The 11822-nt window shown below is 42.9% G+C and overlaps 2 protein-coding genes across 2 annotated transcripts; both read right to left on the minus strand.

Annotated features, from left to right (window-relative positions):
• Positions 1-3526: 3526 nt before the first annotated feature.
• Positions 3527-6934, minus strand: LOC121981617 (respiratory burst oxidase homolog protein C-like). Its single transcript, XM_042534221.1, has 7 exons — positions 6129-6934; positions 5996-6044; positions 5806-5919; positions 4905-5726; positions 4515-4829; positions 4342-4424; positions 3527-4259 (listed from the first exon to the last, which is right to left on the minus strand). The coding sequence occupies exons 1-7, from the start codon at positions 6830-6832 to the stop codon at positions 3626-3628; spliced, it is 2721 nt and encodes a 906-aa protein (XP_042390155.1). The 5' UTR covers positions 6833-6934; the 3' UTR covers positions 3527-3625.
• A 2126-nt stretch (positions 6935-9060) lies between these two features.
• On the minus strand, positions 9061-11608 carry LOC121981618 (transcription factor bHLH77-like). Its single transcript, XM_042534222.1, has 8 exons — positions 10672-11608; positions 10379-10573; positions 10227-10292; positions 10056-10124; positions 9903-9971; positions 9638-9811; positions 9432-9534; positions 9061-9346 (listed from the first exon to the last, which is right to left on the minus strand). The coding sequence occupies exons 1-7, from the start codon at positions 11506-11508 to the stop codon at positions 9472-9474; spliced, it is 1473 nt and encodes a 490-aa protein (XP_042390156.1). The 5' UTR covers positions 11509-11608; the 3' UTR covers positions 9061-9346; positions 9432-9471.
• Between the last annotated feature and the right edge of the window lie 214 nt (positions 11609-11822).

An 11822-nucleotide genomic window follows, 5' to 3' on the forward strand; every position in this document is an offset into this window, starting at 1 on the left:
CGTGTCATTCACCGCCAGACAAAGCCTGACAGCCGACATTCCCTGATACCCGCCAGGTCCTACAAACATCCGTTGCAGTATAAAAAGGGATGTTTTGTCCCTTATGCAGGTATACTCACTCGTCATATCTCACTAGTCTTTACTTTTCATCCTTTCTCTGTGCTTTATGGGGAAAAAGTACCTGACTTGAGCGTCTGGGACTTTTCCTCTGGTTTCTGATCTCTAACGACTCGTGGGCTCGTCTGAGTGTGCGCAGAGCAGCAGTGTCATCGTCCTGGTCATCTTCCTTTGTCAGCTGCCCGTGCGAATCTTTCAAGGGGGTGCTAGGTAGATCCGACGCCGCAGCGACTTTCCGTCAACTTCCAGTACATCAAGTCTCGTCTCCATCCGACTCAACTTCCGGACGGGCTCAACGACAATAAACGAAAAATGAAGTACGAAAAGAAACAAAATTTTTTAACGCATATAGATTTATGTGGAAAACTTGTGATAGAGAAAAACCATGGAAAAAGAGAAGAGACTATTTTACTATCAAATAATTTTTAGTACAATTATCAAAGAAAAAGGGAAAAACAACGGCTGAAGAAGGTTATGCCCTTTACCCTAAAAATAAACTTTATAAATATAACTATAGATTAAAAAATTGGATTGATTTAATATTTTGTTAATCTATAATATCGCACCATAAAACTTCCGGACCGTTCCAAATAGAATCTCGGCTCACCAAATTCTAAAATTTGTTTCTGCAATGGATGCCGTTCTAAATCTGTAATTCGTTTTCGTCAGTTTGCCATTAAAACGCGATGATTAAATTTGAGAGCTGAGGTGATGCTGATCTCAACTGGGCATCATCACGAACCAATCGGTGAGTCTGGAACTTTTGCTCTTTCTATACTAAAGAGGTTAAAATTTATCTTATTTTCAACCTTGTTAGACCAGTGGATCATACTCTGCTCTGCTACGACCCAAGTAAATAAATATTTAGTTGAAACGGTGGGTTGTTTAAGAAATGCAATAGAACTCGACGACAACACCACTGGTGGTCTATAGCAAAAATGTCAGACGTCTGGAAATTTGTCATATGTTTTCTTGGAGTATAGAAAATTTAAAAGTTTCCTCTACCTCTCTTATCTTTTGAAAAAAAAAGCTTCAAAGGGCCATGTGACTGTCTTAGGAAGTGAGACTTTGTAACGAGCTTGTCTAATTACATTGAATTAGGCAGGACATTTAGATACTTATAGCATCACTTCGAAAATGTTTTTTTTTCACCCCTGATAATGATTAGGTACTTGAGGAATATGAAAAAAAAAAAAAAAATCCTTATGAGAAATGGATCTAAGAATAAATTTCTATAGATTTAAACTTATAGTATTAATTAGTTCAAAAAATTAGATACGTAATGTCAATTTTAAAAATATATATATTTTTAAAAATTCATTGATATTAAATTTTCTTCTTTCTTATTTTTATAAATGATAATATAATTGGTAATTTTTTATGCCAATAGTCTCACCTTTGATAGTTTGTTCTGACTTTTTATTTATGCTTGTTGGACTTTTCGTTCATCAATTATTTGCTACCTTCATGTTGTTACTAAAAAACGTAGTATCTTAATTTATTTTATTATTATTTTTCTTAAATTAATGAATAATAGTAGGATTGAAATCTTCAATCGTCTATAATTTCCCACTAGTTCAGTCAATATCCAACTCGTTGTTTCCTGACTATTTGATTAGGTCAGCATTAATTTTTTTAATTAAATATTTAAATCTTCTGATCAATTAATTTTGAAAGTGACCATTCACTTATAAAAAAATTTCATTAGCCATTGAGGGCGCGAACGACGCGTACTGAGCATCCTAGAATTATCTTTTTTTTAAACAAAAAAAAATCATATTGTGTTGATTAAAAAATAATTCATGAGGGCTTCATTAACGTGCGGTGGTGGCTCGGCACGTCGAAGTGTATTTATTTGGAGGAATATAGTTCTATTCAAGCGGTCTTTTGCGACCATATCCTCTGTTCTATCCTTTATAATTATAATTGAATCATGATAAATCTAATAGCAATTAATTATATATTTTTTTAATTTATTGTCCTCTATATTATAGTTTAGATCGAGATAGATAGTTAGAAATAATTTGAAGAACCTCCAACTATTATAATCTAGGGAGACGATGATCTCAAAGAGGAGTCACCATCAATTATAATTAGATCGTAGTCACGATCTAATTACAATTGTAAGTTGTCCATCCCCTGATCCATTTTTTTATGGACAAGGGATTTGGTCTCTTAATATTGATATAAATATAAAGAAGCTGGATTCTCCGTTCCATTTTTTATGGATTAGAGAATTGTTCACAATGTAATTATCGTGATTCGATTGCAGTTGATTGCGATCCTTCTTTGAATTTATTTTCTCATCCAGGTTATAGTTTGGGTTGAGATAAATAGTCGGAAGTTGTTTCTTGTTTACCTTGACCCGGCCATCCATCCATTATCGGTGGCTTCTGACTATTTACCCAGACTCAAATTATAACTTAAATGGGATGATAAATTTAGGGAAGGTTTATGGTCAAATTATCACAATAATTATATGGTAAATCATCTTTTAATCTACTAAAAATAGATCAAAGGTTCCTCTCTTAAAACATAAATTACGAAGGATATTTTATGATAATACAACGACTCTTTAGATACAGATGAGAGAGATCAAACTTTTAATGAGATATTTTTATATGAATGAAAAATTAATTAAAAAATTATTAGAGTGGATATCTATGTAGACACTATTTTTGCTATTTCTATATGAACTGAAAGTTAATTAAAAAATTATTGAAGTAAATATCTATATAGATATGGTATGAAGGAAGGAAGGAAGGAAGATAAATTATAAGGTTAATTTATAATGAACCTTAAGATGATTTAAGGATAAAAGGAATTTCATTATGAATTGGTTTCTTATTTTATTATAAAAAATTGACATCTTCTAATTAATCAAATATCTTAAGGAATATTGATGAATTAAATAATATGAACCGCCGATTCCGAATGAGTTTTATAAAAACTTTTTACTGACTCAGGTTAAATTAAAAAATGGACTTTGACACGGATGCATCCCACCCGCCTCCCGTGGTTGCAAATGACACAGTTTGTTTTGGATGATCTAATGATTAAGGTGTTTTTTATCATAAGATCTGTTGACTTTTGATAAAGTTAAAATAAATATTTTTTTTATTTATTAATCACTATTTTAAAATAACTATGTTTTACTTTCTCCGTAACCCTGGCATAGATTTGCCACCATTAATGTCCATACACCACATATATCACAATTTATAAATCAATTCGTCATGTGCCGCTGTTGCAATCGTTTCGTACAATTTAAAGGCCTTCACATTGTTATTAGAAGTAAATTAAATATCCCATTTTTTATTTAAAATTCACGCCGCTATAAATTGCTTGACCGGTCATTTTGTTGTGATTTGGTCAAAATTAAACACAAGAATCGTGATTGAGGAACATTGTCAAACTCGTTACGTTTTCATCAATCGTCATCATTGATTGCTTCCTGGATTTTTGTTTTAAATGAATACAATTTATTATTGTGGTCAGTGTTTTCATTTCAAAAGTTTTCTTTGTGGAACTCGAACTTCGTGGTGGTCTTGTGCGAGAAATCCTGCGCCAGCTGACGTAGCTCCTTCGTCAGCGTCGGAGCTCCGCAGTAGAACACCCCCACGCGTTCGTCGCGGTGGTTGAGGGCGATGCGCTTGTAGACGTTGCGCCAGTTGGGGCGGGCGAAGTGGGACTTGACGCGGGTGCCGGAGACGACGTCGAGCCCGCTCTTGGCGTGGTGCAGCGACTGCAGCATGGCGATGAGGGCGGAGCGGGCGTCGCCCTCTTCGTACACGCTGGTGCAGTAGTTGTGCAGCTCGATCACGCGCTTCTTGTCAGTCTCCGCCACCTCGTTCATCACCCCCCGGAACCACTCGAACGACCCCTGCTCGCGCGTCACCCAGTAGAAGTACGCTCGCCGCGTCTTGAACGACGTCGACGCCGATGATGACTGCGGCGGGCCGTCGCCGGCTTCTTCGTCCGGCGTCAGCGAGTCCAGCTCCTTCATGTTGTTGACGATGTCCTTGACGATGCTGATGAAGGGGGTGGCGCCGATGCCCAGCCCCACCAGAAGCACCACTTTGTACTTCTTGTAATCCTGCGCCGGCGCGCCGTATGGCCCGTCGATTAGCACTCTCGGGAAGCTGCGCGCGCCACAAAAACATCAAATTAAAGTTGGTCCTTTTTTTCCAGATCTTCTTCGATCGATCGACACACTCGACTCACCTTGGAGCGAATCCATCGCTACTGCAATCGTCGTAGTCCGCCCTCAGCAGCCCGCTCTTCCCTCCGGTCGGTGCCTGACAAACCTGCGCAATTATTGCAAACAGAGCTCATCGATCGATTCATGGCTCTGCAAATCGAATAATTAAAGCGTCGATTAATTACAGTGCACAGACCTGCGAGAAGACAGCCTTGAGTTGCCTTGTCCAGTCGCCGAGCGTTCGAATGTGCACGCTGATGTAGTCGTCCTGTGGAGCAGAGGTGATGGAGAATGGATGCCACTGGAAGGGGGAGACGGCGGCGCAGTTGACGAAAATGTACTGCCCGCTTCTATACCTGAAGCCTTGCGGCTTGGAAACATGGAGGGTCAGCACGTTGCCAGGGTACACCGCCACCTTCTGTATCTTCACCGCCCTGATGCTTGATCTGAAGGCCCTGATTAAGCGTTCGCTCGCGTACACGATCAATGGAATCGCCAGGTACATCCATGTCTGCAAATTAACCATGGTTAATTTTTGGACTGGAGTTAGTAAATGAGGGAAGAAGAGATGATTCAGTGTGCTCACTGTTCGCTTGTACCATTTCTTGGTGAGGTAGAGGAAGTTGCCATGGACGAGGAGGAGCACGTAGACGACGACGAAGAGGTGGTGAGAGTACCAGAAGGCGTTGTAGCCGGTGAGGCGGTGGAAGGGCTTGGGGAGGCGAGCGCGGCCTCGCCGGAAGTAAGGCGTGGCCAAGGTGAAGGCCACGGCCATGAGCACCACTATGACGATGCCCGTCCAGCCTTCGATCCCCTTTACGAACCACCAGTAGTCGTCCGGCCGTGGGTCGCCGAAGAAGTTCTTCATCGAGCTGTAATACTCCTCGTCGCTCGCGTGGAGCAGACTCGGGAAGTCGCACGTCAGGTGGGAGATCGCGTGCAGCCCGACGCCCACGGCGATGCCGACGGCGATCACCTTGTGGAAGTTGAGATTGTCGTCGAAGGGTAGGACGCGGCCGAGGCGGGTCTTGGTGCGGAGCCAGGTGATGGTGTTACGGCAGACGGGGAGGAGGATAAGCGCCATGTTGAACTTGAGCGTCTCAGCGCCGCCCTTCGCCACGCAGACGCAGGCGCCCATCACGTGGTACGCCGCCCGCCGCCGGTACTGCACGTACTTCCAGGTGAAGAGGCCGGCGCAGATGCAGAGCCAGAGCGCCATCACCCATACCCGCTGCCAGTTGTCCTCCATGAAGTACCGGAACCGCTGGTACCACCGTCGCACCGGGTTCTCTTCCTTCGCCAACCGAAGCTTCTGGCTCAGCAGCTGGCTCAGGTTCCGACTATTCGTCGTCCCGATCTGCATCGATTCGCTCGGCACTTGCAGCAGCAGCATCTCCAAATTATATATCTGCATTCAGCACAATTGGTCAGCCTTGCCAAATCAATCATAATTGAATCGAATTCATGTATCGGAATGACTTAATTACCTCGATGTAACCGAGGTTGTCGGGATCCAACTCCTCCATGATCAGGGCGGCGTACTCCGCCGCCTGTTCTTGGATCGTCGACAGCTTGTTGGCCGAAGCGCTCAGCGAGATCAGCTGTTAAATTATCCGAATTCGTGAGTTTAGTTGATCATTCGCAGAGAGAAAGAGAGAGCTTGAGTTAATTAATCACCTCTTTGACTTCTTCCTCTGTTATTCTTCCGTCCAAGTCCTTGTCCAACCTGCTTGCGCAAGTCACTTTAGATCGTTGCAAGATTCGTTTTTTTTTTAAAAATTAAATTGTTAATTATGTGTAGAAATCGTACATGTCGAAGAAGGTTTGGAGCCGGGAATCGAAGCTTTGGTCGGAGACTTGATCCCAGAACTCTTGCAGCTCATCCTTGGTGATCTCGTCGCCGGCGATCCTTCGCCTCCTGGCCAGTGCGTCGAACAGTTCTCTGGCGAACTCGTTCGACTCCTTCATGCCGATGCACTGCCCGAAGAGGGAGCGGTGGAGTAGGCCGTCGACGGCGAGCCCGTCGAAGCGCTTCTCGACGGCGGGCCACCCGGCGGCGTCCGTCGCCTTGGTGATGAACTTGAGCCGCTTCAGCGCGCGGGCCGCGGCTGACTTTGACCGGTCGATGGGCCCCGCCGGCGTCGGGAACTTGGTCAGCGACGCGAGCCGCAGGAACTCCTGCGACACCTGCAGGAGCCGCGACGACGCTGAGCGGATCGACGAGAACGAGGACGAACGCCGCTCCAGCCTCCGCGCCAGCAGCGACACCTCCGGCTCCTCCGCTGCCTCCGCTCCCCCCGCCGGCTTGACGCTGCGCACCGCCACCGCATCGTCGCGCAAGTCCAGGGTGATCTCCACGTACTCCTCGTCGTCGCCGGCGGCAGCAGAGGGCGGGAGGCTGAAGCGGGCGCTCTTGCGATTGCTTCCGCCGGCACGCTTTCCGAGAGGGCCACTGAAGCCGACGCCATCCATCTCGTCGGCGTCTGTTTTCCGGTGATCATCGACGCTTCCCATCCCTCAAAATTCTAACTAACGACTTCAATCAATCCCGAGAAAAGACAGGAGGAGCGAATTCAATCAACCGAAAGGTGAATCGCTGTGTTGATCGAGGCGAATCGCTCCCTGTGGTTTATATAGAGAGAGAGTGAAGAACCAATGCCACAATTGACGCGGGATAGAAACAGAGAGAGAGAAGACGGCGGAGGTAGGTGAGGAGGATTTTTGTAATTTTGGTTTGAAAAAGACGAGTCAACGGAAGCGAGGAGAGTTTAACCGGCCATGGCATTTCAGTTCTTAATTTTCTCATTCCATGATATGTCAGATCGCTATTAAAATCTGATTAAAATTAACTATGATTTTTTTTATTCATCTTCCCATTTAAATTATAGTTTGAATAAAGATAGACAATCAAAAGTCACTAGTAATAAACGTGCCGTCTTTTGATCGGCACCATATAATCCGTGCAACTACTGATAATCTCTGATCAAATGTCTCGATTTAAATTATAATCTAGTTGGGATGGTAAATGTAAGAAGAACGACTAGAAAATCTGATCACCCATGAAATGGAATGCAAAGTTCATTCGGTGTAACCGGTTTTCGGCTAATTAAAACAATGAGCTGGTTTTCCATATAATAATAAAGAAAGTGGGAGGAAGAGCAAGGATATAAAGGTGGAAAAGGAGGTAAAAGAGCATGTTTAGTTAAATAATAAAAAGTGAATGAGAAAATTTATGAAAAAATAATAATAAATATGTATATGTATATCATCCTCTGTCTTCCTCAACTATTTTACTACAATATACTTAAAATACTCTCCGTGCTAATGTCATTCATTTTAACATTATATATTTCTCTAATGATTTATAATTGGAGAAGAGTTGAGCTTTGATAACTCAACCAATCATGCACTTCTTATAAAAAGTGCTTTTGTCGTTCGAAAGCTATCGAGTCTGACAACTTCAACCTTCGATCACGAAGATTAGTACGTACAAGGAATTTCTTCATCGTCGCCTTCTCTGTGAAAACAACACTATGGACAATTTCTTCTTGCATTCAATTATGTAATAGAGTGGCTAAATCACTAACTTTTTAGCCTTTCTTTCTTCTTCTTCGATTTTTAAACCTTTTTGAACCTTTCATAATTGGTCAAAGTCAACCATGAATTAGGATCGCATGAAAATGCAAATGCAATTGAAACTTTGAAAGCCAAGTTGACAAAGTTTCTTTTGACTTGAACGCAACCTCCACTGTTTCTTGTTTCACACATTGCTCAAACATTGGAGATGTGCAAGTTTTTTTGTTTTATTTTGTTTTTTGTAGAATCATTTTTCAAGTGTTTTTTTTAATAATCCAAGTATCGAGCTATTTAAGTTGAATAATCTTGAAGGCGACTAGATGCCTGATTAACTATGAAAGCGTTCGTAGTCTGAAGTTTTTTCAAAGTCATTTCATGTTCTTTATATAAATGCATTTACTTTGAGGGTAATCAGGTCGAGTCAATGGATTGAAAATCTAAAACAACGTGACATGTTTTTTGTTTGCAAAATGAAAATTGTATGGGGATGACTGAATCAATTTATTTCACATTGATAAAATACAATAATAATAATAATAATATCAGATTGTTCTTTTCTTATACGACATGTCAAGTAAAATCAACTGTTAAAATAATTATATCTTACCAATTTGTTTTAGATCAACACGAATAATGCAGTTCATTTACATCACAATTGATGGATATAATTTGAACTGCCGCTCATATAAGCAAATAGATTTGAATATAGATTACAGTGACTGCTCAAGAAATTATTCTTAAATCAAGTGTTATCGTCATCTATAGATGGAATTATCTACTTACTATAAACAAGTGATTATATACAAACTGAGAAGCATATTCACTACAGCTGAAGAGGTTGCTCAGGCCTCGATGGTACCCTACAACTAATGCAGTGGAAAGGGTGAGTGAGAGGATACAGTCACTGCGCTTGATGGTTACTCATCATCTACCAAAGGACCAGCTTAACATGAACACCTTTTGCTTGGACCACAGCTGGTGGGAGTGAAAGCTCTTTCTGATCCGATCGAATCAGCTTGCGATTCTCGGTCGAGCAACTATTTCTAATGAAAAGGAAAATGTTTGAAGAAATCTAGAGGTGCTTTTCGAATGACAGATCAGTCAACCTAATTCTCTCATTTCAGAAAAGGAAGTTGAAGCAAACAACAGTCACAACACTTCCTCAATTCTCTTCAAGAACACTGCCTTACTCTTAAGTTGAACAGTACTTGTTATGGTACAAAATCACTTTATCACACTGAGTTCTACCACCCCCCGAGGGTTACAATCTTAGCCCCACTCATCATATCTACTGATCATAAGAAATCTATGAATGAATTATATGCTCAGATTGAATGGTCATTTGATGCAATTGTGGAACAACGTTGGGCTTATATACATACGCCTCTCTTTTATCTAAAATCGCAGGAGTTAAGGTGCGATCGACCTTCATGTGATTTGCTTGCATTTGGTCTGCATCAGAAAGTTAAGAGAAGAGTCAGTTACTCTCCATTTGTAAGATTAAGACACTTGATCCTCAGGTTTCCCGTATTCTCACCGCGCAAACTTGCAGAGGAGAAAACAGTCTCAGCTGTCTTTTAGTGCTGTCGGAAGCCAATCTGAGCCACACTTTGCAGATCATCTTCCCAAAAATCCCCAACCTGAGAAAGGATTAACCTCTTTCTATTAAAAATAAGATTGCTAACTATATTCAAAAGCTAGGATCCAAGATAAAGACTCTGATATCATGGCTGCATTCTTTACCTGAGAGGGAGCATCTGATAAACCATAGAGAGGTGCCAATTGCGATTCAAGGCCTGAAGTCACAATGCTCTGAAGAGGAGGAGATGCTTGAGGCTGATGTGAGTATGGATATGCTGCACTTGCCATTTCTGCCGGATAAACCGGCTGCGGCATCGTCCCTTGTCCTTGATACATCTGAATTAACAGACACAGGACAACAATCAGGGTGGGTAGTCATCATTTGAGCTCCTGAGTTCAGCAGGGGCATAAAGAGAGGGAAGCTTACTTCTTTAGGGAAGAGATTTTCCATGTTGTGGAGTTGGGGACTCAGTGTAGACAACTTCATAGAAAGGAACTAGAACAAAATTCGAAAAGATTCTAATAAAATTCCCAATCACAAGTCGATCAGAAGTTAAACAATGAAAAAATATGCTGATACCTCGACCTGCCGCTGTAATGACTGCACATAGTTTATGATTTCGTCAAGCATTACTGCCTTACCAGTAACCTGCAAACCAAGATCAATTAATTCGCGAGAAGGAGTTAATGGAAATGGTAAGACAAGTTCTGATATCGCTGAAACTAGCAGATGTGACGAGCTCAGTTGTACCTTGTTGCAACCAGGAACAAGATCTTGCAGGAACTTCATCCTCTTGCCGATCTTCTCTCTTCTGACCTGCCGAAGTAACACAGCCCTCAGAATTGAAATCTGAAACATACAACAAAACTTGAAGATGAATGGTGATCCATTCTCCTACTCACTCTCTCAGCCAGACTGTGAGCGTCGGTGGCTTGCCCTCTTCTTGCTCTTACATGGATGTAGTCCTTTGGCGGCTCAAGTAGCTTATTGTCGTCTTTGCGCGGTTTTCTGCCAATATCTCCATCCTGCTCAGTCTTCATCATTGCATTAGTTTCAGATGTTTTGCACCTCTTGGCAACAGAATTCTCATTTGTCATCTGCCCTCGGGAAAATTTGAAGTTATCAAGCTATATAAAGATGGAATTGCAACAAATTTTAGCAAAGGAATCAACAAGATGAGAGAATTTAGTCTCACATTTGGAGGATGTGTGGCAGAATAAGGTAAAGGTCCCTCCTTTCCTTTCCCTTTTCCGGCGGAGGCTTTCCTTTTCCTAGCATTGCTATCGCTGGTGCCTCTCAAGGAGGATGCCTCCTCGATCGATGACTCCTCCCGGCCATTGCCGGGCTCCGACTGCTCCGGCGTCAAGGATCCCCCGACTCGAGACCTCATCTCCATCTCCATCAGGGCGGCGCCTAATACCCAGGGCTCGTTCCCGTTTTCCGGCACTACCATGCGTGATCCAGTTAGAGACTTGCTGCTGGAGGCTCTCGAGAGCTTTCCGGGCGTCTCGGGGAGCCCTAATTTCCCTGGGAAGCCGGAGGAGCTCATTCCTCCGCCGCGAGAAAGCCTCGCGGCGTCCTCCGCAAGCCACGGGTCGGTTGGCAGCGGCATAAAGTGGCCTCCGGGCGATGGATTCACCGACCCTGGGAAGCCTCTTCTGCCCTGCACCAGGTAGTCCGGGACGGACAGATTGCGCTTTGGAGGGGAGTTCAAGGGGGTGCTGTAACAAGAACTGCTGGCGCTATGGAGTCGAGAGCCCACGGAGATCTCACCAGAGTTGCAGATGGTTCCCAGCCGTCCGATGACCCCCCCGACGACGCCCCCGTCGGCGGAGGCCGCCGGATGGCAGGACGGGGAGGAGACGAGAGAGCTGAGCTCCGACTCCAAATCGACGTCATGGCGCAGCAATTGCTTCCAATTGAGATTGAGTGCGCACGGAGGTAAGTGATCGTCCGAGGCGAAGCTCATCGCCGGCGGTGGTTTGGCGATGGCAGAAAGCCAGTTGGAGCCCCAAAATGCCTCATTTTCCATGGCGAAGAGATCGAAAGCAAGGATTTGAAGCGAGAGAGACAGAGAGAGAGAGGCGAGCGTAAAGAAAGAGGAAGAGGAAGAGGAAGAGGAAGACGAGGAATAAGAAGAGGGGGGCAACAAATGCAAACTAAAACTTAATTTCAAACAAATTCAATTAAATTTTTGTTTTTCTTTTAATTTTATCTCTATATAGAAATTAAAAAATAAAAAATAAAGTACTTTTTTTTAACCCAAAATTTCAATTTTTACTATCCAATTAATTGTACTCTTATCGTGAAGATTAACTCGTGAATTTTTTTCACTCAGGATATTTC

This window comes from Zingiber officinale, chromosome 5A (assembly GCF_018446385.1).
Source record: "Zingiber officinale cultivar Zhangliang chromosome 5A, Zo_v1.1, whole genome shotgun sequence".
NCBI lineage: Eukaryota > Viridiplantae > Streptophyta > Magnoliopsida > Zingiberales > Zingiberaceae > Zingiber > Zingiber officinale.